This window comes from Engystomops pustulosus, chromosome 4, assembly GCF_040894005.1.
Source record: "Engystomops pustulosus chromosome 4, aEngPut4.maternal, whole genome shotgun sequence".
In the NCBI taxonomy this organism is placed as follows: Eukaryota; Metazoa; Chordata; class Amphibia; order Anura; family Leptodactylidae; genus Engystomops; species Engystomops pustulosus.
In genome coordinates, this window is record NC_092414.1 from 144,503,926 (window position 1) to 144,531,065 (window position 27,140).

The 27,140-nt window shown below is 40.5% G+C and overlaps 1 protein-coding gene and 1 long non-coding RNA gene across 3 annotated transcripts in view; one reads left to right on the plus strand and one right to left on the minus strand.

The window, feature by feature from the left end:
• Positions 1-13,695, minus strand: part of ARID3B (AT-rich interaction domain 3B) — a 33,526-nt gene extending 19,831 nt beyond the window's left edge. Inside the window, exons 1-2 of one of the 2 annotated variants that reach the window (XM_072147917.1) lie at positions 13,463-13,695; positions 9,535-10,083 (exon numbers count right to left, since the gene is read on the minus strand). In XM_072147917.1, coding sequence (XP_072004018.1) covers positions 9,535-10,083; positions 13,463-13,498 — 585 coding nt within the window. In that variant the 5' untranslated portion in view covers positions 13,499-13,695. The remainder of the gene's footprint in view (positions 1-9,534; positions 10,084-13,462) is intronic. The other variant, XM_072147919.1, reaches the window with a different exon arrangement.
• Positions 10,828-24,998, plus strand: LOC140127341 (uncharacterized). The gene is made up of 3 exons (XR_011854975.1): positions 10,828-10,985; positions 12,528-12,592; positions 24,516-24,998. It is a non-coding gene; the product is annotated as an uncharacterized lncRNA (long non-coding RNA).
• The last annotated feature ends 2,142 nt before the right edge of the window (positions 24,999-27,140 follow it).

Sequence of the window (27,140 nt, forward strand, 5' to 3'; positions counted from 1 at the left end):
TAGAAGATCAAAGTTCAGGTTAACAATGTTATTCAATCTTTGGTCTACCAGTTATATACACATACTCTACTACGGGTCTTATTTTTAACTTTTCGCCATTTATTTGCTTACTGACAGATCTTTTAAAAGCAGCTTTTGTTAGTGCAGTGTGGAAGCCACCTCTCAGGTATGTGTCCATTAATGACCAGAAGATGAACATAGTCAACACTGAATGAGGATGAAAGAAACCCTACATCAATCAACCCCCATTCAACCAATAAGAATATCCCCCCAGGAACATATTCTGAATGAAGTTAGCAGATCATTAACATAACTGATAAATATCAATCCAGCTCAAGTAGGCCTTTTTGATATTTAGGTTTTAGCAGGCCATTTCTTGGCCCAAAACCTAGAATATATGGATAGTGGAGTAGCACCATTAAAGAAAATCGATCAGTTATCAAATCGCCACTCAAGTAAATTAAAAACCACTCCAGTCAAAGCGAATTCATTGAAAAAGATATATTATGGGCCTGAAGGGAGGGGCATGACTAATTTTCCTGATTCCTAGAGTCATTCTTCTCCCTACAGTCCCTATACACGTTATTATTCAATGAGTCAACTGTGACTGGACTGATCCTAAGAACTGTATAGCACATTTTAATACTTTTCATGATTTAAGATAAAATTATTAAGTTTATGCAAATTAGTAGCTCAATGCAGAAATAAATAATAAAATATCCAGGAAAGATGGAAAATGTAACATAAAAAATATGGAGGAGCCACTAATACGGCATATTCCCGTATATGCCACAAAGTCACAGATATAAAATTAGTGCTCTACTCCTTATACTGTTTGTCAAATGGCTAGAGCCTCTCACCACCTCTTCATGGACTGGAAATAAAAGATATCCCCGACTCCTTGCATCGCCAATCGTCCTCCTTTAGTGGGTTGAAACACAATCCTCGTCTCGTTACCGTGTCCACGGCGTGTTCCCAATCCTACAGGAGGTATGCCCCAGAAGAAGCCTGAATAGGTATACACCAGGGCATGCCCCGGAAGAAGCCTGAATAGGCGAAACCTGGGTCGGGTGAGGTGTTTTAGGCGTCTTATGCTTTTACTACATGCGCGCTTTTAAATTGGTGTGAGTATATACAATAAATACTATTTCCTTTTTGAACCTGGCAATCTGCACTATCCTTTCGCATACCTCCTGATGTAGGATTGGGAACACGCCGTGGACACAGTAACGAGACGAGGATTGTGTTTCAACCCACTAAAGGAGGACGATTGGCGATGCAAGGAGTCGGGGATATCTTTTATTTCCAGTCCATGAAGAGGTGGTGAGAGGCTCTAGCCATTTGACAAACAGTATAAGGAGTAGAGCACTAATTTTATATCTTTGACTCTAGTAGCTCATTGCATTTACCTTGTGATGCACCCATTTTTTTTCTTCAACTTATTCCTGTAGGTAATGTAATTAATATGCAAAGCTGGATAGCAATGGGCCACTTCTAAAACAGCATCACAAGAAATCTGTATTCATTTGTATACAGCGAGGCTCCAGTACCAGCACAGATCATGGGCAGCCATGCTTTTCAACCTCTGAACCACCACTTTTTGTATAATATTGGAGGACAGGGAAACAGGAAAGTGTGTCCTGCAATGCAGACTTTAAGTGTGTGTCGATTCAGGAGCTGGTGGACTTGAATTTCTAAAACATAATAATCTTTATACATCAACATCATATTCTGCATCGCTTTACAAATCATGGTGTTGAATCTATTATCCTGTCAGGTAGATTGTGCTATTGGTGATTAGCTGCCCTAATTGCATCAGTCACCTGCGGTTATTGCCAGCAACTCAGAGTTACATGCCCTGCATCATGACTACTAATGGAGATTTTGTAGGGTGGCACAGTAAACTTGCCACTGCCTTTGTATGGATGGCAGTCAAGGGGTGCCAAGGCCACCAATAACTTCCAAGCATCTACAAGTGTTCTCTTATTTTGTAAATTTTACAAATTTATTATGTGCTTTAGAATATATACAAGTTATGAAATAAGCTTAAAATACTTTTATTTTCCTCACGTTATGATATAGTCACATAGTACTATGCAATGACCTTGACTTTAAGGAAATTGTGTGAGCTTATTCTGATCTCCAGTGTATATAGAGAGAATTAGACGTTGAAGAGTACTACAATTGTAGACATTTGAAAGGTATGAGGGTCCAGCTCACAAGAACTTTCAATATAAGACCTCATTTTGGAGCATATAGTAAAATGTAAGTACCGTATATTAAATACAACTTATAAGAAGACAACTTATCCGACAGTAATTCCTAGTGAACACATTTACTGTATTGTAAATGATAATTTTTTCACAGATTTTACACTGTGCTGAAAATGTCTACATGAATGCTTGGTAAAGACACGTGTAGTAGATGGTAGTGTAGCTTTTTCTTCGGCAGGACAACTTCTGATATAGGACTTCTAAGGCTGGTTTAAAAGTCACTTTGTACTGCAGAGGACTCACAGTATGAGGAGGAGATTTGTATAAATCCCATCAGCTATGCAGTAAATGTATATTGCAGCCATTATTCCCTGAAGTCTAGAAGTATATAAAAGCCTCCAAGCATTCGCTATGAACTGAAAACCTGAGCTGACTTTAATGTTTACATACTGCCATCCCCAGGCTGTAAAACCATGTCCTGTTAAATATAGAAATTACAAATAAAAATCTAAGGTCCTAAAGCTTAAAGAGCAGTGTATGATAATCAGGTGTACAAAGATAATCTCCCTTAAAAGCAATGCTTATAGAAAAAATCTTGGAGAATTATGTAATTCTTTTCAGGAAGACTTCTTGCAAAAAAGCATCAATAAAAAGGCTATGTACATGTCCTGTAATTTCCTCACTCTTGTCTGAGCTTGGTCAAATATCTTTAGAGATAGCTTTTTTTTTTATCCAGCATTTGGATGGGATTTTTGTATTTGGCTATTGTAAATAGTCAGTAGTTAACAAACAAGCGATAATCTTATAACTGATCTGTGGTGAATAGGACCTAGATGGCCCCAGCATCGAAGATATACAACCAACTCCCCTGAAAGTGCATGTGTGCACGCGTTTTACATGTTACCATACGTTTGAAGAGTTTAAGAGTTATTCATTGCTGGAAGTGTAATCACAAATGCCACGTATGACCGCGCCTTATATATAGGAAATTGCCACAGTGTGATCTCAAGAAAGGACTAGGCATTTAATTACCCGATCCTTAGCAATCCCAACATCTTCCATCTGGGGAGAGTCAGAAGGCCTAGTACATATTAAATGGTTAGCCTGCAAATTTTTCAGACAATTTTTCATGTGTATGGTAGTCTTCACAAAGCACTCAAATGATGCCTTGGATTGCGTTTTGACGCACATTGTTTCAACTTCAACTAAAATATATGCGTTTTGACAGTAGCAACATTTCTTTAAAGGAAACCTACCACTTCTGATGGTAGTTATGAGATGTAAACACCGGGCCGGTGCTTACCTTAGTGAGTGTTTTAAACCGCTATATCGCGGTTTAAACACATTTTGATTTACATCCCCGAGGTAGCTTCGGCGCTGCGCGCCTCCGGCACTCCGTATTGAGGCTACCTCGGGGATGTAAATCAAAATGTGTTTAAACAGCGATATAGCGGTTTAAAACACTCGCTAAGGTAAGCTCCGGCACCAGCTCACCCTGAGCTGGTGCCCAGTGTTTACATCTCATACCTACCTTCAGAAGTGGTAGGTTTCCTTTAACATTAATTATATGGCATGTAAAACACGTTACTACTGTCAAAACACATACGTTTGAAAATGCGGTTTCCTGATGCAAACGCGTTACATGATCGTAGTCCCAGGGAGCCCTCAACTCTCCTGGAGATGGCCAAAGTAAGGATCAGGAATGGCAAAACTGATCATTCTATTACCGCAAAAGACACATCTCCACCGGAGGTGTCTTTATATTTATATGATATAGCTTTAAAATAAGGATAATTATTATTTACATTAAAAACAAGTATAAACAAAATGTGCTAGATGGTAAACTTTACATTTTTTTTATTTTTATAAAGAAGCTCAAGAAACTACCAAGCCGTGCCAATATCCCTCCAAAATAACATTTACCATTGGCAGTAGAATGGGAGGAAATCCACAAGCAGGCACCAGAGGATACACCACTTTACAGGCAAACTACAAAATTGCAGATCCACTATAGATCAAGGGAAGTGTGAGATGTTTATAGCAATTAAAGGAGATGAGGACACAGCTGGGATTACCACCATACCACCTGGTCTATCTACTTAGAAAGGATCTCAGATGTCTGGAAATTTCCCAGCCCCCTCTCACCTTCCAATCTGCACCAAACAAGGAATGCACAAGAACATTTACAATTGTACTAATGATAGTAACACGGTCACATTAAATCTGACATTTATATTAAGTTACAGGAGCAGGGGTAGACCACCAGCAGAAGCATGAAGTAGTCTTGGGAGAAGTAGACAACATGTCTTTGGTACTACAGCAAGTGCATAAAGAAAACATCTCGGACTGGTTTATGTGCACCTCCACCAATTTCACTTCACTTGGATTTTTTTATACGTCCCCTATGTTCCAGGGGAATCTGCAATGCTAATTTTGGTAGACAATATGTTAATAGGTCTCTGTAGCGTCGGGTGGGTGGTCCGAGTATCAAAAAAAAAAAAAAAAAAAAAAAAAATGAATACAAAAAAAATCTACTTTAAAAAAAAGGATGAGGCAGGTTAGGGGTTTTATTTAGCAGAAAATGTACAGAAGTTTTTTGTAAAAAAAAAACTGAAATGGCATTTAAAGGAAACCTACTGTAAGAAATCTACCAACATAAGTAGATCTAATGGTAGATCCCTCCTACCTCTGCCCCAGTAGTGCACGCCCCAGTAGCCTCTGCAGGTAATTTACATATTAAAATAAAGTTTTCAAAAACGTTAGATTCCAGTATTATTAGATTACATATTGGGGCAGAGGCATCTACCATCAGTTCAATTTCTGATGGTAGATTTCTCACTGTAGGTTTCCTTTAACTGCAGAATCTGTTTGCAATCAGAATTAAATGCTACTAATCAGATTTTTAATCTTTTGCAGAGCAGATGCACAAAGTGGATAAATCCTACTACATTGTACACTTTTTGAGTCTAATGTGGGTTAATATTTCCACTGCATCTTTTTTGTTTAACAAATGTATATAAAAGGTGCCTTCCTAGCAGTACTGGTGATTTTTACCCATCTTGGTACTACCCATCACCTATCTACCCGGATTTACTGCAGAGCTGATCTCTACCTTTTTTGTGCAGCTTGGGGGCCAGGAGTAGTTACGTTCATTTTAACACATGTTGAAATATTAATAACAGACCACTCTTCAAAGATTTACTCTCGTGCTGTTATACCCTGCAGTAAGTGCTCTTCAGCAGGCCGCACATTGGCATTTATTCACCAGCCACTCTTTGCATAATGGCTGCAGCTAATAAGTCTTTTGATGAGCAGCATCAAACCTTGTCAAGGATCAGAGGTCAAGCCATCCCTGTTGTCCCTTCACTTGTCCTACAAACATCTCCCCTCCTCCCAGACACAATGCTTTGTAAATTACCAACATCCTCATCCCTGAAACACAGAGCCCCAAGTGGTTTGGCAGCTGCACCCCCAGGAATCAGGAGCAAAAGCAATAGTCACAACTATTTTTCACTAGAAGCCTACAAAAGAGAAGGTATAACCATCCAAGAATTCACTAGGACCATTACTAGGCAATTTTATTCCTCTCGTCAAGAAAAACAGACCGAAATATGCTTAGATATAAATTCCTTAATTTACAAATTAAAACCTCACATGTATATAGGAGGCTCACAGATTCCATTACGTGAGTGGTGCTATTTTTCTAGCAAACTAGATGTGGCGTGTATATATACGCCCAGATACACAGCATGAAGTTAATAGCAGCCATAACACAGGTCTTCTAGGAGGTCAAAAGAGATGGTTTTGGAATAAGAAGTAAAACAAGATTCTGTAAATGCATGAGGAACTACATGCTACTGTGGCCAGTTGGTCAGGCTAAACTGGTCTCTCAAACCTTTTTAAGTATCTAGGGGTTGCATACCCAACATGTGGCAACTTGTAATGAAGGAGGAGCTGCTGAGAAATACCAAAACTTAACCCCTTGTATACCATTTAGCAAGAGTGCAAGTGCACAAAGGGTTATACGTTTGTTCAAATTAGATACCGTTTTCTACACGGCTAATGAAAGAATGATTCAAGAAAAAGTAACCAATGAAGCAACACATTTATACACATTACATATCTATTAGTACTTTATGAATTACTCTTATATGAAGCAAAACTACAAGTGTACAGCATTTTAGCACAAGTCTCTGGTGAGGTTTCTGAAAACACAATGCAATATTTGGTTACTCCCACAGATTTGAAATTTTTGTAGGAAATATGTCCTGTAAATTCACAAGTAGGTTAAAAGGGTTTTTTGCATGCTCATCAGTATCACAAATGGGCCTAAGTCCTAAAAATACTTGACTCCATTCCATCGAGTCAATCCATATCTGGGAAGCTTCGTTTTCCATTGAATCTTCAACACTATAAACAACACTTTAACACACGTCAGTAATCCTAATGATAACGCGACAATGAGACTAGGGCTACAGTCACTTGTCACATCACAGGATCAATAGTGACAGTTATGGGACCAACACATACAATTACTACACAAATAAACACATCCTAAGATGTTGTTATACATAAAAAGGGTTTTCCTACAAAATACAAAATCTATAATTATCCAGGACAGCTACTCCGGTTGCCTGCACTGTCCATTAACACTAGGGTGCCTCTCCATTCTAACTCCTCCTAACCCTAGGTATGGGAAAAGCATTATGATCACTGGAGGAGACACCTGGGAATAGGCAATGAAGGTCTTTTCGGAAAACTCTGGGGGTAGGTGTCTGGGTTCTGGAACTCATCAACTGCATTGCATTTTGCACCCTGAATCAGCAATATAATGTCATGAATCTGTGGATTTTTATGCTGCTGCTACATCCATTGTCCCACAGAAGATTGTGTCCTAGTTTAAGGAACTCTAAAGTTATTTTTAAACATGCTCAGAGAAATACAGGTGGTCCCCGACTTAAGGACACCTGACTAACAGAGGACCCCTAGTTACAGAGGGACCCCTCTGCCCACTGTGACCCCTGGTAAAGCTCTCTGGACGCTGTAAGGCGTCTGAAATGAAGCTTTATTGATGATCCTTGTTCCCATTACAGAACAAAGTTTTTAAAGTCCAACTGTCACAGGGACAATTTATTTTCCAGGCGTTACAATTATAAAATATAACTGTCCCGACTTGCATGCAAACCTAAAAAACCTGTCTGTATTATTTTTCTATCATTTTCAAAGATTCATCCAATAAGACAATGCTGTCCTAAAATTATGCAAAGCTCTCGCAGGTACAATCACACTATTAGTCACTATGCAACTGTGTAGGGGATGAGATTTCACAAATTTCACCCATGTGTTGGGATATCATCTGCAGTGTAAAATAGACCTGCACAAAACACACCATGTCAGTTTATGCTCTGGGCATTTCCAGTGACCTTCAACTTTTTAAAACGTACTTTAGGCGTTTTTTTGTTTTTCAGAAACACACTGAATTTTTATGAAAGGATATTTACCTTGTGTGATACGACTGGCTTATACTTAATTTTCAGATTTGTTTTGGTCTCACATCCAGAAACCCCCTACTATAGAGACAGCAATTTTGCAAGAACTTCAGCCTTTCCCTTGTGTACATGGGCCAGTTTATGTACAAGATATACGTGGAAGTGAATGGGAAGAGGCTGTTATAACCTGTATTATTAAATATTTTTAAGATCTATTCAATAAAAAGGTTACTATTTACCTGATCTATACCTCTTAGCTCATGCAGTGAATTACCTTAATATATGGAAACAGTACCAAAGTGATTTATACATCCTGTATTACTGGCAATAACAAAATAATGTCCAGATAATCACAACTAGGATGACCAGAGAGTGAAATGACTTCCCCTCATAAGTCTTTTGCATTTTACACGAAATTCTACCGTGGTAGAGGGGCAGGGGCTCAATCTTTGCAAAGGTTAATTTCCACACCAAGCTCTGGAGCATTAAGTGACCAGTCACTTATTAGACCCGGATCAGTGATTCTTTCCGCAATGTTTCCATATACTACAATGCTCCTGTATTATGCTGCAGATTTACCTTGAAGAAAATCCACAGAGGGCGGAATTTATCATACACCCACGAGGCCATGCATCCCCCCCCCCCCCCCCCCGTCCAGCCAGGTACATCAAGAGGCGTAAGCAAATGCAGATTTTAATATGGATTTTACAAGTCAAAATTTACTTATTAAATTAGGATCATATCATTTAAGAGAATTTACATGTGGCAGATGAACCACCTAAAATGGTGAAGTGCTTTTCTTTTATAAAAATGCTGCATCTGAACTCCTTGGGCTGGCCACAGAGATTGTTGTTGGAGGATCCAAACGGAACCAATTCCACCCCCATGTGAAGCATTTGCTTTTCAGCCTCCCATCACCCTTACTAATAGCAACAGTTGTCTGATGATCTATCCACTTCCTACGTGAACCAGAACAAAAGGAACCTTGGTTAACCCCTATTGTAGAACAATGCATCAAAGTTATTTTTCTTTGCTTCTTAACCCTTATCCAGAGGAATGCACTTAAGTAGCGGTCAAACCCCTTTAAGGCCAAGGAAACAAACTATAGAAAAAAATTGCTAAAGTTTTAATGTCATAAAAATTTACTCCTGAAGAATCTTAGTACAGAATTCTACCTTTACATTGAAAATGTTACATTCTACCCCACCCAGCAGACAGCAGAAACCATGAAGGGGACAACTTCTGCATAAAAATAAAACACAGACACCTAAACATGGGGAACTCAGAGAAAAGTATTTATTTGCGAATTCCCTATAGCTATGTGGGATTTCAGGTGTTGTATGTAGAAGGGATATGGCCAAGTCCCATCTACTAAGCTGCAACTATTAGAAACCTCAAAATGTGAATAAAAAAACAACACATTCATAAATAGGAAAGTGTCAGAAGTCGAGTGTTTGGTAAATCCAACTGGTCCATGTATCATATAGCAACATTGTGTGTTTTAGATAATTTCCTAGAAAGATGCAGCAGATTTATCATCGTCCACAATCATCTGTGATAATCTGAATCTATACTAAGATTAGAGCACACTGTCTATACAGAAGGAAAACTGCACCACTGTGATTTGACAAGTACATTGAGTACAATAAATTGCTGCATCTTTTTCCAGCTGTGTTGGTTACACATTTCCCTCCCGAGTCTAACTTGTGACTTTGGAGGCATTTTGCATAAACGGTAGAAATAAAATGACTATGCATAACTGCTGCATTATGGACAGCCTTTCTGAGATCTGCCATTCATATATAAGGTATAGTTACAATGGACTATCTTACCGGCTTAATGTGCTCCTCCATGCTTTGCTTTGGTTGTTTAGAGGGTGAAGGATTACTGTTTTCATCTTGGGGCTCCTCTTTCACAGCAAGATGTCGCGGACCAAGGTTCCCTTGTGGATTGGGTGTGACTATTCCCTGCTGCTCCCTCTGGGCCTGAAGATACTTCTGTGCTAGCATGGATGGCTGGCCTTCCCTGCGATTTTCTTCCTCATAGGAATCTCCTTCATCACTTTCATCTTCATCTTCCATATCCTCGTCTTCATCTGCATCACTAGCAACCTGTGGAGGTGCCATGGGCGGGCGGGTCTTAACAGCTGATAAAGTGGCAGGACCAGGTGCAGATTTCATTATATGTTGTGATGCCAGCTGTTGGGCGTAGAGCAGTTGCGTTTCTCTTATTTGTCTCTCCCGCTCCTCCATGCTGCGAGCGGCTTGCTGTTGCTGCTTTTGGAGTTGCTCCATCACAGCCTCCAACTTCATGCCCTGCTTGGCATGCATCTGTGAACTACCCGAAAGGGCAGGATTCAATCCACTTGGCATTAGTGAGGGCTACAACCAAGAAAAGATTAAAAAAAAAACTGAAGTTAATTTTTATATTCTTTAACAAAGCTGTATATGCAACAAACTAATAACCTTGTGCTTATGAGACACTTGTACAATATATTGCAAATTTCATCTTGACAGAAACAGGACTTTTACCATCATAAGATGAACCAAGGACAATAATGACAAAACCCTCCTAGGTCCAGGGTGTAGTAGTATGTTAATAGAATTTATAGCCACAACCTGAACATCAAAAATAGAAAGGGGGCAACATCCAAGCGGATAATCTAATATGTTTTAGTGAGTCCAAGAAAAGCTTCCATGTAGAGTTGTGCAATAACCTGCAGTCATGTCTCATATACACTACAGCAATGAATGGACATAGGCCATACATAAGGCTCTAAAAGACATCTCTAAACCGATTGTATCAAACAACAGACCACAGGATGTAATGAATATCTGGGGCACATGTGACCTGGGATTCATTGCACATTCATTCCAGATTAGGACTTTTCACATGATGGGACCGAGGTATACATTTACCTTATATGATGGGGAAGGTCCAGCCAGAAAATGTGACACATAAGTGAACCTTGGGTTAGTGCCACATGGTGACTGAACATTCGTATGCTCCCCGTAATATTGCTGCTGTATATAACATTTTTACATTAACAACAGGTCATGAGTCATACTATATTTAGCCACTCAACGAGTGCAGCCGCAGGTGTTCAGCTCTGGTGCGGAGCAGGCAGCGGGAGCAGCCTCAGGTGTGCGGCTCTGGTGCCGAACATATATAATGGAGAAACCAAAAAGAGGGGGGAGGAAGAGATCCTGTTCTACAAGGTGTACACCATCAAATTGTGAACGATTTTCAATAGGAAAAGGGGTTAAATTCAAGACGGATAGCGGTAAATATAGCCTTTATTGCTTTCTGATTAAAATTTCTCTTCATTTAATGTATATACACAAGACAAAAAATAAAATGATCAATAGGGCAAGAACCAGAGTTATTTTCCCTCCCACCTGCATGCATGCATAGAACACTGCCTCACTTAAGCATGCAGTCCCTTTAGATGGAGGGAATATAGGAGGGTAAGGTATAATGTCGCTAATATTTTCAGCGACTACATTATTGTAGATTTTTATAAGGCTGAGATTTTTATTTTTCCCCTTAATTAATAGAAAGGCTAGAATAGTAGTGCCATTTTTTTCTTCCCTTGTTATAAAATTAAGCTCCAAGAACACTATTGTTTTGTCCACAGATAGCTATTCTCTATGGTTATGTTTTAGGGCAAGATTTCCACTGTTATTTGTAATCTCTCTGCTGTGGATAAATTTTCCTCTAATCCCTATGTGTTCAGATTGTGGAGAGTTTCCTCTGCTATGATAGGATCACTACTACATAACTCTATTGTGATCAGCTCCATGCACTGTAGAAAGGTTGCTACAAACTGTCTCTTCATTGCATACATTGTAATTTTATCGTAAAGTGGCATCATGTTTTGTAACCCTTTGATATCAAACATCAGTAGATCGCAGTGCCTGGCTTGTGTTATATATCTAAGCACCCTGCTGTAGGCCACAACCATCCGGCAGCAGCAGCATATCTATTCCAATCTTATATCACAATCATTTCAGTTAGCAGCAACGTATCTTTGGTTGCTGCATTCGTATTATCTGGCTTCATATTAATAGCGCTAGAGACACAATCAACTGATCTAGTTCTGCCTGTATGCACTCATTCTACCTGAATATTGATTCAGTGCATTTTCTGCCTTATCCCTCATCTTTCGTTTCATTCAGATGTTCTTTTTGCCACAGCTTCCTCTGGGGGTGTTTGCGACTGTTCTCTGGCACTTCTTATTTGAGTTAAAATGACTGACATGTCTTTAGCCCGATATGTATACTAGTAATGTTGATCTCTTATTGTTCTTACATTTAGAGGAAGAACTACCGGAGTATTTATTGTAACCTCTGCATACTTTTCCCTCATTTTTAGAAGAAATGTGTTTTAGATTTATTTTGTTTGTGGAATTAGGATATCTTCTATTGATTGTATTAGCTTCTCTACAGACTCAACTATGTAAAGATAACCTATTTGTAAGGAAATTTAAAAGGGAAAAACATTTTCTGTTTTTAACACCAAAGTGCATATTATGGTGTTGGGTTTAGAATGTTATTCCTGTAGATTAAATTTTCTTATACCTAATATGTTATAAATAATGTTTTTGGGTCTCTCTTGCTCCTTGTGGTCATCATTATTTTTGTTTTTTATTCTTTATTGTTCACTAATAAGTCATTGTATTTTTATTTTACTTTATTCATCCGTCTTTGTTTTTAAAAGCAGGAGAAATGGAACAGACACATCGGAGGCAAAATCGGAGAGACCTGTTTCATTCCAATTTTAATATTTCTTAAAATTTCTTTTTATATCTATTATTTTAATATAGGTTCCCAATTAATCACTCCACCAGCCAAGCCATCCAAAACATTCATCCCCACATGGAGTACCATGGTAAGTACGCCTTATATTTTATACATAAAGACCTTTTTCAATTTTTTCTCAAAGAGGTAGTCCGTATTTTATAATAAAGCATCCAAAATTGAAGGATTCATTTAATCCTTTGGGGCCAACAAAGTTCATTTTAAATATCCCTGTGCTTTCTGTCTGTAGGAAAATCTTATCCAGGTTTCCTCCACTGATGTTTCGTTTCTTCTGACATATGCCCCATCCCTTGAGATCACTGATATTTCCTTGATAGACTAAGTCTATCAGGTGTACGGCGCCAGTGCTAAGCGGGCGCAGCCCCAGGTGTACGGCGCCAGTGCTAAGCGGGCGCAGCCCCAGGTGTACGGCGCCAGTGCTAAGCGGGCGCAGCCCCAGGTGTACGGCGCCAGTGCTAAGCGGGCGCAGCTCTAATTCCAATGCATCTCAGTGTTACCCTGATGCCATGAAATAACCAGGCTGGAACGCAATTGTGGTAGGATACAGAGGCAGGATATAAAACAGAAATGATTCCAAGTGGTAGCACTGACATATACAAAGATCCTACTGAAGTAGAGAAACATATAAGTCACATGACAAGTCTCCAGGCTGCATCACTATATAGGAGTGAGGGGGCTCCAGCCCGGGAGCTGATAAGCCGCCACATGCGGGAGCCCAGGTCACGAGTATATCCGTGCACGCAGCGGACCCTAGGCCACAAGGGGCCCGGCCTGGCAGCGATACACAAGGCACGGGGCGGCAGAGCACATTTCGGGGCGGCAGTGCACGGTGGGGTCCGTGTGGTGTCGCCAAGGAGCGCTGTTTGTGTGCAGTGACCCCCGCCCTCCTCCTCCCCATCTCCAGTCCCATCTGCCCGGGGCGCACATTGCTCCCTCTTACCATAGACTCTCTCCCGCAGCCGGCCTTCTCCACCATCCCGTCAGTCTGCAGGCCTTTCGGCACCGCACTCTCCTATTGCCACTTAGCCGCCCGCCCAGGCTTCCCCTCCGTTTCCGTCTCACTCCAAGCTCCTGGCTACTAGGCCCCTCCCGAAACAGCGACCGATTCGTCTGACGTCATTGCGCACTTTGCAACGGCAGCACGTTTTCCTGGAGGCAACACGCAGGCGCAACCCGTGGGGGCCATATTGGTCCACCCAGTGTTGAAGTTGAATGCGCGGATTGAATGGTGTCTTGTATGCACGTGTCTACGAGCAACAAGAAAATATCTAAACATGTTTTAGACGTTATGACGGATCATCATGAGAAGCTGAAGTTTCTTCATTTTTATACCTCTTGTAATAATCATAATTCTGGCCATATTGGTAGTCCCAGGCATTGAAATTCTTGTCATGCAAAATCCTGCAAACTATTTTCCTGCCAACTTTAAATACTTGTAATTATTTATAATTAATTATAGTGACATAGATGTTTGGAACAAATATCCTGCATTTGTGGTTGGAAAATCTACATTATGGCTACGCAATAACTTTGGGCGCAAAACCTATTGTGTAGCTTAACTCCATTGGGTTGTGCAGCGATTCTTCATTGTAAGGGCGCGTTCACACGTTGCGTTTTGGTTGCGTTTGAAACGCATATACAACAGCTGATAAGAGGTAATTTGCCTAATTACATTACCGTTTACGTTTGTAAACGCAATGTTAACACATATGTTAACAAAACGCATGTGTTAACGCGTGCGTTAACATCGCGTTTATGATACGTTTTGTAAACAGAAATGTTAACCGTGATGTAATTAGGCAAATCACCTCTCCTCAGCTGTTGTATATGCGTTTCAAAGCAGGTTAAAACGCAACATGTGAACGCGCCCTAAGTTGTGAGTCGATGGTGACCTCGAGGATGTTGTAACCGCTACTTGTAGTCGCAGGGTCAAATGTGACTCTAGGGTGGCACAACAAACATTGGGGGACATTTACTTACAGTGTCGGTGTCTGCATTGGCTTTGTTACCGACCTGCTCTCGGTAAGAAGACACACATTTAATATTGTGGAGCTGTGCAGAGACATTTCTGGCGCCGAGACTATTTTCTGTCCCTGGGACAAAATCTGTCCCGAGCACCAGAAATGTGTCCAACAGTCCCTGCTAGACCAGTTTTCTTTTGGTCTACTTTCCGTCAGTTTACACCGCCCAAAAAGGGCTGCGACACATAGTAATTGTGTCTGAGTCTCCACTCCGCCAAAGCCACGCCCCTTTTCGGAGAACAGTCGGAGCAGACGGAAAAAGGCATTTTTTCTGTCCCCGACAGCTAATAAATAGGTCGGAGAGCAGAACATGTGGTGAGAGCGCCACAAAACTGGCGGAAATAGTAAATGTCCCCCCTTGAGTGTGAAATAGGGGTAGCAGCCAGAGATGCTGTATAACTCCAGGATTTTTTTAAAAAAAATGTATTTAACCTAATTCTGGAAACTTCAGGAAGCAGGAGAAACAGCAGAATTGCTGTTGAATGTCAAAATAGCAGACATTCTGGCTGCGTTCACATGTAGCATCTACTTTGCATTTTTAAAGAGAGGAGATTTGCCTAATTAGTTTGGTGTTAACACTAGCGTTTACAAAACGCAATATTAAAAGCAATGTAACTAGGCAAAACTCCTCTCCTCAGCTGTTGTATTGTGTTTCAAAATGCAAAGTAGACACAACGTGTGAGTAGTGTGAACACTGCCGATGCGATACAACTTTATTAATATGAATAAAGGAATTATTATTATTATAATCCCCTGGTTTGAGAATTGTTTTGTAACAGTGTTCCAGGCAGTATAAACATTAGGCAAGACACAGGGTCAAAGCATAATCAATTGACATACAACATCCCTGGGGGCTAGTGCAAGGGGCTACCCAAGCACTTTGGCTGCATTCATATGTGACTTTTGTCGCAATGCGTGATCCCATAACTTCTTTATCACCAAATCAATTAAACTGTTAACCCCTTAACGCTCTGCGCCGTAGCTCTACGGCGCAGAGGTACAGGGAATGTATGAAGAGGGCTCACGGGCTGAGTCCTCTTCATACAAGGGTGGGGGTTGTTGCATATTGCAGCAAACCCTTTCATTGCCGGTGGCATTTAGCCCGCGGTCACACGTACCGCTAGGCGTCCATCATAACGCGACCCTAGCGCACAGGGGGAGATCCTCGGCCCGAACGCACATACGTTTCCAGGGAAACGCATGCGATTGTTAATAGCATGTTGACATCGGCTGCCATGGTAGCCTCGGGTCTTCGTTTGACCCAAGGCTATCTGGCTTCTGCAGATTCATTACAATGAGCGAGCTGCAAAAATACCACATATTGCAATACAGAAGTATTGCAGTATATGGTAGGAACGATCTGACCATCTAGGGTTAATGTACCCTAGATGGTCTAAAAAATAGTGAAAACAAAAAGTTTAAAAAATAAAAAATATTAATAAAATATTAAAAATTCATAACACCCCCCGTTTGCTAGAACTGATATAAAACATAATAAAAAGTAAAAATCACAGACACATTAGGTATCGCCGCGTCCCAAAATGCCCGATCTATCAAAATATAAAACTGGTTACCTCCGAGACGGGAAATGGCGCCCAAATGTCCGAAATGCGACTTTTACACCTTTTTACATAACATAAAAAATGGAATAAAAAATGATCAAAATGCTGCACAGACCTAAAAATGGTAGCAATGTAAAGGTCGGCTCATTTCGGAAAAAATTACACCTCACACAGCTCCGTGCGCCAAAGTATGAAAAAGTTATTAGCGTCAGAGAATGGCAAAAAAATGTTTTTCTTTTTTGTACACCTTCGTTTAATTTTTGAAAATGTATTAAAACACAATAAAACCTGTATAAATTCGGTATCACCGCGATCGCACTGAACCAAAGAATAAAGCTGAGGTGTTATTTTGAGTGCACAGTCAAAGTCGTAATAACTGAGCCGCACATGCGGGTTTATTTTTCAATTTTTCCACATTTAGAATTTTTTTTCAGCTTCGCAGTACACGGCATGTTAAAATAAATAACATTATGGGAAAGTAAAATTTGTTACGCACAAAATAAGCCCTCATACAGCTCTGTACACGTAAAAATGAAAAAGTTATGGATTTTTGAAGGTGGAGAGCGAGAAATGAGCAAAAAAACCCTGCATCCTTAAGGGGTTAAACAGTGCACTCCAGAACTAAGGCTGCTTTCATACGTGGTGTTTGCCTTGTGTTTAGAAACACAAGACAAACCCCTGTGGGCGGTTCTTGGCCCAATCGTCTATGCTTTTCCACACCTCCTTTTAAAGAGGTTACACTCCTTTTTCGGACAAGTCTGAAAACAGCCTAAAAATGCTCTAAAGCCCACAATAATGTGGCAAACAGCATATCAGTTGCAAATTATATCCAGTATTCTGATGTATTCCATAAAACGAGGCTGCACTCCAGGAAGTGGTGAAAAAAAATGGAAAGGAACTGATTTTAACCCAAGTGCAACGTTTCAGATCCTGTTCTGGTGTAGACAAATTGAATCACTTCCAATTTTAACACATAGGGAATAGCTGTTTGTGTTTTAAAATGCAATGTAAGCATGCAGCCTTGAGCCGCATTCACACAATGGGGATTATTTACTAAGGGTCCTGCAGCCGCATTTTCGTCAGGTTTCCCAACTTTTCAGGGATCGCGCTGGGGATTGTGTCGCACGTGATCTGATTGTGTCACAATTGCGCCGGCTTTCATGCGAAAGGGAACAAATTGGGGGGGGGCGGGCCATCAGACAATCTGACGGATTCGGACAACGCGCAGGATTTAACATTTCAAATTGTGTCGCAAGCCAAACACATACACTGTGCTTTTAGACGCAAAGGCACCAACCATGATCACATGTCGAGGTAACATTGTGTTTCCATCACATAAAACAAACACGATGGAAACACAATGTTACCGCAGCATGTGATCACGGTTGGAGCCTTTGGATTTTGTCTCGAAATGCACTGTATGTAAGTGGCATCACTGTGTGTACAGTTGTACCTAACTGTAGAAGAAAATGACAACCTAGCCCACCTTTTATAGCATGATCTGCTGCTGACCTAAAATGCATTGAGCCTTCTGATTATGCCCCAATGGCAGAAGTCATAGGAAACAAAGGTCTAGTATGATATATTTTACTATAACTCATTCCTATTCAAGGGATTTTGTTGAGTGCCATAGCCCATTCAGACCAGGCCAGGCCCCTTTATAGTCCAGGAAAATTCTAAAAAAGAGGTATCATTCATATATAAAATGCTGAGTAGGAACAGTGGAAAGACAGTGTAGTCACGTTTCATAGCAACAAAGATTTATATGCCATTTAGAATCTATAGGTCAGCTTTAATTTATTGATGTCCAGTATTATCCTTTTTTCACCATTTCTCAGAACTGTTGGAAAGAAGAAGAGTTAGGAAAGACTAAAATGTGAAGAAGTGTGGGTAATGGATAAAGAGGGATCATCAAAGAACTAAATGTACATAGCCTTGATGTATAATGCAGTTAAAACAACGCAATAGTTTTGCATGTTGGGGTTTTTGTCCTTGTTACCCTTAAAGGGGTTTAGCCACAAGCCAAGCTAAATCCGCAGGATACGGCCTAATTTGCCGATTGGTGGGGGTCTCAGTGATGAGACCCCCACAGTTCAAAGAAATGTGGGGTCCGATGTAACCCTTGTCACTCCACGAGATGAGCGGAACAGCCAGTCGCTCATGGCCGGGCTTCCCCATTCATCACTATGGAGCTGACGAAGATTGCCGAGCGTTGTGCTCACTGAGGTTTCAACAATGCAGGGCTGTGGAGATGGTAAGCCAAACTTCCAACTCCAACATTTTCCTGAACTCCAAACTTCAGCTTCAACAAAATGGTCATCAACTCTGGCTCCACAATTCCAGCTCCATAGTCCTGTTTTCCTGGTCCCTCTAGCAGTGCTTGAGATAAATGTGGGCATTCCTTTCCAGTGTCTTATTCCTCTAATCCATAGCAGAGGAGCTTCCTGCACAGGACACAGAAAGCATAGCAGCACATGGAGGAGAGGAGACATTGCCGTGTGGTGAAGGGGGAGAAGAAGGGCCAGGAAAGGAGAGGATTTATTTACTTTTTTGTCTGTTCTGGGGTCTCCAGTAGTATTATTTTTATGCTCTAGAGATCTCTAATATTTGACTGCACTGGGGATCACCAGTATTATTAGTTTTATGCTCTGGGGGTCTCCAGTATTGTTAGTCTTCTCTGGGGGTCTCCACTATTGTTAGCATGCTCTGGGGCTATCCAGCCTGCTATGAGGTCTCCAGTACTATTACATTCTACTTTCGGGTCTGCACTGTTATTTTCTTCTCTGAATGTAGTTTTTGTTTCTGGGGTGAGATTTATTGCTGTACTGTGGCATTTACATTTTCTGGGTTGGCATTTTGTGCTGTACTGTTGTTGGGGCATCTAGGGTGGTGATTACTGATGTGGCCCCTTAATGTTGAGCAGTATGACAGTATGGCCCTATGACATAAATCTACAGTCATGGCCATAAGTTTTGAGAATGACACAATTATTATATTTTCACATGATCTGTTGCCCTCTGGTTTTTATGTGTGTTTGTCAGATGTTTTTATCACATACAGAAATACAAGTGCAATCATATTATGAGTAACAAAAGCTTTTATTGACAGTTAGAATGAGTTAATGCAGCAAGTCAATATTTGCAGTGTTGACCCTTCTTCTTCAGGACCTCTGCAATTCTCCGTGGCAGCTCTCAATCAACTACTGGACCAAATCCTGACTGATAGCAGTCCATTCTTGCACAATCGATGCTTGCATTTTGTCACAATTTGTTGTTTTTTGTTTGTCCACCCGTCTCTTGATGATTGATCACAAGTTCTCAATGGGATTAAGATCTGGCCATGGACCCAAAATCTCTATGTTTTGTTCCCTGAGCCATTTAGTTATCACCTTTGCTTTATGGCAAGGTGCTCCATCATGCCGGCAAAAGCATTGTTCATCACCAAACTGCTCTTGGACGGTTGGGAGAAGTTGCTCTTGGAGGACATTCTGGTACCATTCTTTATTCATGGATGTGTTTTTAGGCAAGACTGTGAGAGAGCCGATTCCCTTGGCTGAGAAGCAACCCCACACATGAATGGTTGCAGGATGCTTTACAGTTGGCATGAGACAAGACTGGTGGTATCGCTCACCTTGTCTTCTCCGAAAAAGCTGTTTTCCAGATGTTCCAAAGGGGATTCATCAGAGAAAATGACTTTGCCCCAGTCCTCAGCAGTCCACTCCCTGTACCTTTTGCAGAATATCAGTCTGTCCCTGATGTTTTTTCTGGAGAGAAGTGGCTTCTTTGCTGCCCTCCTTGACACCAGGCCTTGCTCCAAGAGTCTCCGCCTCACAGTGCATGCAGATGCACTCACACCTGCCTGCTGCCATTCCTGAGCAAGCTCTGCACTGCTGGTAGCCTGATCCCGAAGCTGAAACTTTTAAGAGATGGTCCTGGCACTTGCTGGTCCTTCTTGGGCGCCCTGGAGCCTTTTTGGCAACAATGGAACCTCTCTCCGTGAATTCCTTGATGATGCGATAGATTGTTGACTGAGATGCAATCTTTCTAGCTGCGATACTTTTCCCTGTTAGACCAGTTTTGTGCAGTGCAATGATGACTGCACGTGTTTCTTTAGAGATAACCATGGTTAACAGAAGAAAAACAATGGTGCCAAGCACCAACCTCCTTTTAAAGTGTCCAGTGGTGTGATTCTTACTTAATCATGACAGATTGATCTCCAGCCCTGTCCTCATCAACACCCACACCTGTGTTAATGGAGCAATTACTGAAACGATGTTAGCTGCTCCTTTTAAGGCAGGCCTGCAATGAAGTGAAATGTGTTTTGGGGGACAGAGTTCATTTTCTAGGCAAATATTGACTTTGCAATTAATTGCTGTTAAGCTGATCACTCTTAACATTTGTATCATTCTCAAAACTTATGGCCATGACTGTATAGGATAAGAAAATGTAAATAACTAATTTATCAGAGAGAATTGTCACCAGCCCCATTGCTTCTAAACCACCAAACATACACTGAAGATGAAAAGATGTCAGCTCACCCAATCACATGAAACATCTTTTCTATCGATACACGTGTGGGAATGGTGCACGCTCCTTAAGATCCTCGACCTCCGGATCAATATAGTAGGAAAGACAGAGATTGGCAGCACTTCAAACACCTCCACGTATTAATTCCATTAAAATTCTTCTTTATTCAAATAAACGCACACATGAAGAATGGACAATACAAAGATCGACGCGTTTCGACGCGACAGCGTCTTAGTCATAAAACGTCGAAACGCGTAGATCTTTGTATTGTCCATTCTTCATGTGTGCGTTTATTTGAATAAAGAAGAATTTTAATGGAATTAATACGTGGAGGTGTTTGAAGTGCTGCCAATCTCTGTCTTTGCTACCAAACATACACTGGGCCATTAACTGTTTTACAGCCATGTCCTTATAAACTGCCAGCGCTGCCTTCATCCGGAAAAATGTTTAATTCTAGTACTGCTACCAGTCAGGGGGTTGGGTGTGGGGGGCTGCAGTCAAGCAGGCAGCCACCCTCAAGGCTCATTCAGTAACCCCCGCTTCCTTTCCCTCCATGTAGCTGGTAGCGGCCCTGGCACTTTTCAAATAATGTGCATGCGCACTGCGGCTGTCATCTCCCCTCCAGCTTTGCACGTACCTGGAGGCTTGCTAGTGACATCGGCGCTGCATACTTGCTAGCCGGCCGCTGTGCATGTACACTAGCGTTGCATTTGTAAATGCACCCTAATGGTATATGTGACCGCACCCTGAAAGAGAGGCGAGCAAAAGAGGAAAGCATCAAAATAGTACACTACTTTCATGCTACAGATTTTTTTTTTACATCAGTTCTAGTCTGCACTTGTCTATAATGTTAGTATGTGAGAAAAAAATAGAGCAGACTCTCCTCTACCTTCTGTGTGCAATGTTAGGGCTAGTGCCAAGGACCGGTCTCCAAGCTGGATTGTGTTATATTATTCATGCAGAAGGAGTCCCTTCTTCCATGCAACCCAGCAGCAGGGACTTCTTGTATCATATCAATATGATGCTTGGAGTCCCTAACAGAAATCCGGCCATTTCATGGTCTTTTTTTTCATGGATGGTTGTCTGCCAGAAATGCAAAATGCATGACATATGACAGGCAATACTGTTTTATCACATGTAAATATTGTGCAACTGATTTATGAAAAGTTTGTTAGGTACATTTTATGATATAAAATATTTTATCATAGAGAAGGACAAATATTCAGGCATCTTTAGGTGTTGTTTCTTATGGAGGATTACCGCTTTAATATTTTATTGGAATTCAGCGTTTTCCATTATACTGTTATGTGTAGATTGTTAAAGATTTTGATTTGTTGACATTTGAAGTGACACATGTTAACCATTTAGTTGCTGAGAGATTAGATCTTTTAAGTCATTAGGTCTTGAACAGCTGGATGTATTCTTTGCATGTGCATTAAATGCATTTAAGTGCTTTAGTTCCTGGGGGATTTAATGTGCCAATGCGTTCTTCATCAATTAAGCAGTTAAAGGCACTACAGACCAGCAGGGAATCCCAACACTGCAGTGTATTGTTCCTTAGTTCTAGACAGAATGCCAGCTTTATAAAGAATAACATTATTCTATTTCTTGTTATAAGAGCTTTTCAACATATTACAAGAAGGTAATGTTGCTCTGTTGTTTGACACTATTACCAGGTTCTTAACCCATTGTCAACCTGAAGTAACAAAATTTGCATTAACCTATAGTTTTAAAGACTTACAGTTGCCTAAGTAGCTTAACAAGATATAACTACATCCAATGTATTACTTTGCATTGTTGCTCAGCTAGTAAGTATAGTTGACTTCTTCGAAAATTTGGGATTTTCAATAAGTAGTAGGACTTTCCTAAACTGTTGACACAAAATTGAAGGAATATTAAGATTTCTTGTAGGAGGAAATAAAGGGCCTGGCCCAAACCATGTAGATGTGCTTCTTCTAAATATTGCAGTAGAACTAGTAGTAGGAAGAATATCATAGAATTATGGCTTATCCATAGGACAAGCCATCAATATTTGAACATTGGAGGGGTTGGGAACAACAGCTTCTCTGCCCATGGTGAACAATGTACATGGAGACAGAAGCGTTGGCTCAGTGTCCCTGTGATAACACGAAGCAGTTTCTGTGGACAGGGTAATTTGTTGCACAGGGCAAATCTCAAAAATCTCCCCCAAGGTAGTTAACATATACAATTTTAATATACTATTTTAGCATGAACAGCCAGCCAACCAGCATTCTTCCCACATAATAAAGGTATCCAGCTTACTGCCTCCCAGTATATAGTTATCCAGCACGCTGCCGATCCCCAGTATATTGATATCAAGCACAAGCCATATTACGGTGGAAACACAAGATATCTATATGGATATATATTACTGAGGATATAGACTTATATATAGTAGGGGTTGCAGATCTCTTCATATTTTGTCAAGGCCCTCTTCACAATTTAATGGTTCTTAACAGCCTACACAAGAACCGGGTAGAAGTGTGACCAAGTGACTTGATTGTTAGATGGAATCCTATGACAAATGACAGCTCTCATAAGTTCATTATAGTATGGCTGTCTGCTTGTTTTATATGCTTATTAGCAAGGCGTGTACCTGTTATAGCCAAACCCATTCATTAGAAGGGTGTGTCTAATTTTAATGGCCATGTAAAGTATACTCACAAGAAACAATGCTTGAAATTGTAAGAAAAATAGATTCAACGGTATTTCTGGATTACAACATTTCCTGCTTTATACACTTCCCAGCATTATTAAGTCAAGTAGTGGAACAATATGTATACATTTCCTCTTCAGTTGCCTGCTTCCTCTCTATTAGGGTTGACAACCGTATGTGAATTACTGAAAGACTGAGTCATGCAAGTATATTGAGCTACAGATTTGTATTATTTATAATCTTTATCATTCTTATAGTTTGCCTATAAAAATATTACTATCCATGATTTTTTTTTTGTCTTGGAAATTATTTAAAAATTAGGTTGACGTGTGTTTCCTTTTATCTTTTCCACATTAACAATAGGATCTGGTTATTAGGTATGTAAAATTGTTAGCAGATATCAGGATAAAAAATATTGGCTTTCACGGACTCCGGAAAAACCCCTGGAAGACAGGCATAAACAAAAAATAATAATGGGCTTATTTACTAAGGCTCCAGAGCCACACTTTAATCGGATTTTCAGAAATTTTCGGGGATTGCATGGTTGTTACAGGTATTTAACTGGGGATTGTGTCGCACGACATCGGATTGTGGCGCAGCTGCGCTGGCTTTCATGCAACAGAAATCGGGGGGGCGGGTTGTCGGACGATCCGACTGATTCGGACTGAGCTCGGCATTTAAGATTCAAATTGTGTCGCAAGATGCACTTACATAACCAGGAAGAAGAAGGTGAACTCCAGCGGACCTAAGCGACATATGCAGGATATCGGGCGCACGATCTAAGTGAATCACGCCAGAGTGCATGATCGTTGGACACTCCTTACCTCGCGAACTCTGGCGGCCAGGTAAGTAAATGTGACCCAATGTGTATTTACCCTTCTCCCTGGTCACAGCAATCACAGTGCCCTAATACTTCCAGTCTACCACTGCTCAGGGCCCCAGCCTGTGTTTTCCGCCTTCTACAGGTTATACTAATAGCAATAACATCTGCGTCTTTAAGAAGCAGATGCTATTGATGGGCAGTAACAGGAGGAGGATGCGGACGCCATGGGAGCATGAGAAAGGTAAGTGGCACTGGCTTTATTATTTTAATACGGGGGGCAGAGTGTATATAATATGTGTAAATAATATAACTACACTATACATGTACTAAACTTGGTTCTGATGCTGTATTTATGCACTGCTCTTTTATAATAATTCATGGCAGGTGCCATATCAACACTTTGGGATTGCAGAGGATCCAGTTTATCTCACAGAAGACCAATATCTAAGAATCTGCTGTGGATTAACCAATACATGCGGAGGGCTCTACTATTAACACTATCTAATAGTGAGACTGAACATCTGACATACCCATGCGCAAAGAAGATCTCGGGACGCTGTTGCTGTGCTTTTCTCCATATTATTTGGAACATACCGCTTGGCCATACCACTCCAACCAAAGAAATTCATATTCTGTGAAGTAATCTTCCATCAACATATTACAGTCTTCTGACTCCTAAAAGAGTTTTAAACCAGTAATAGATAACTAAAAATGGACATATAGGTTGACCTATAATTAGTGTCAAGCACATTACTTTAATGGATTTTTTCATCCTACAGCATACATTGCTACAGATAAATATCCATTTTTGGAAAAAAAAACCCTATGCCTCATATTGTTATGCTGTATATCACTGAAAAGTCATAAGAGTTCGTATATATATATATATATATATATATATATATATATATATATATGCCTATTTTTTATGGATTTATGATTTTTAACTTTGTTTATTTATGCATTGAATAAATTTGGCTTGATGAATATTTTAGCACCTCCTCCATCATTTGTATATATATTTGTTCAAGTATTATTTTTAACCTGATCTCTGCTGAAGTTAGAAATTTACTTGCAATAGCTGGAACTAACAATACAGGCGGTCCCCTACTTAAGAACACTCAACTTACATACGACCCCTAGTTACAAACAGACCTCTGGATATTGGTAATTTATTGTACTTTAGTCCTAGGCTACAATGATCAGCTGTAACAATTATCACATGTGTCTGTAATGAAGCTTTAGTGTTAATCCTGGTTCTTATGACAACCCAACATTTTTAAAATCCAATTGTCACAGAGACCAAAAAAGTTCTGTCTGGGATTACAATGATAAAATATACAATTCCGACTTACATACAAATTCAACTTAAGAACAAACCTAGAGACCCTATCTTGTATGTAACCCGGGGACTGCCTGTACATGGATATTTTCATGCCAACACACTGGGGGAGATGTATTAATGTGTTGGTCTTAAGATCAGTGCAGAGTAGAACTAGATCATTTTCTGCTTCCCTGTGTCACATCCCCTTTTCAGACAAAAAACAGCAATGAAAACAGAAATAAATAGCATAGCATTTCATGTGCAAATTTCTCCAGTATTCTGGTCTACACAGATTGATTCATCTCCTCCAATACATGTACAGTAGTCATAAAATTATTTGAACAGCTATTATTAAGGATAAAGACAGATATATATTTTTGTGCTGTTTCTACAGACTAAACAAGGTTTACAGTATATCATAAAGGGCAAGAACCCATAAAGGACAGATGTTTCTTCTCTTTTTTCAGTCGTTGTTTGTTTAAGCTTCAAAAACTGCAAAAATACACATATGTAACATGTGTTTTCAATGGATAGTGTGAATAAGCATTGTATCTCGCATAATAAAAAAGAATCAGACATGTTGAAATTGTGTTACCATGAGGAAGAGAATAAGAATTTACTTAAACACATGTCAGGGGAGGCGTCAGGTTTGCTTTAAGTTGGAAATAATAATTTTTATTTACTGTATATACTCGTGTATAAGTAAAAGAAAATGTGCTATGTGTATGTAAGTTTATTTTTTTATGTACTTGGCAAACTGTGGGCTAGCTATATACTACAGGGGACTGGCTATATACTGGGAGGCTGTGACCAATGCATTTTCCACCCTCAGCTTATACTCGGAGGGGGTGGCAGGACAGGAATCCGTCATCTCTACTTCCTGATGTCTACTTCTTTCAAGCGGGCTGCATCTGTGGCCTCCAGTACCCTCTAGGATTAGAACTTGAATTGCATATGCTGTGCAAGTGCATACACCGTGTGAATATAGAGCTTTATGTGTGTACATTAGAATATAAATGTGTGTGTACAAATATGTATATATTTTTGTAAGGGATTGTGGGGCCCCAAGTATAAGTCTGCAATGGAACCCAGCCTCTCCTAGTTACCCCCTATAGTCATCAGTGCCCCTATATTAAAATATGTAGCATAGCAGCCCCTTTTATTAGTTAATACAGCATTCAGTAGCTACTTTCCTTTATTAATATACTGTCCAGTTGCCTGTCAATAACACTGACAGTCCCGTTATAATTAATCTGAACAGCACCAGTCCCCCACCTATATTATTAATGACCAGCAACCACCAAAATTAAAAAAAAAAATAAACTCAATACTTAACTCCCTTTTCTCCCCAGGGCTCCACTGTAACAGCATAGTCTGCCTGCTCCAACTTTGACCCAGTGGTGGTGTCCTCACGTTTCTGCCAGAGCATAGAGCAGGGGTCTCAAACTCGCGGCCCGCGGGACAACATTTTGCGGCCCCCGCCTGGAAAAGCACCGCCCGCCGTGTATTCACGGCGGCGGTCGGGTCGCGCTGCATGGAGAGGGCTCACGGGCTGAGCCCTCTCCATAGCCGGTAAGTCTTTGCTGCATATTGCAGCAAAGGCTTACTGGTAACACCCGCGATCGGTGCTAGCACCGATCGCGGGTGTTTTTACAGCGTGGGCTGCCGGCAAAGCTGCCGACAGC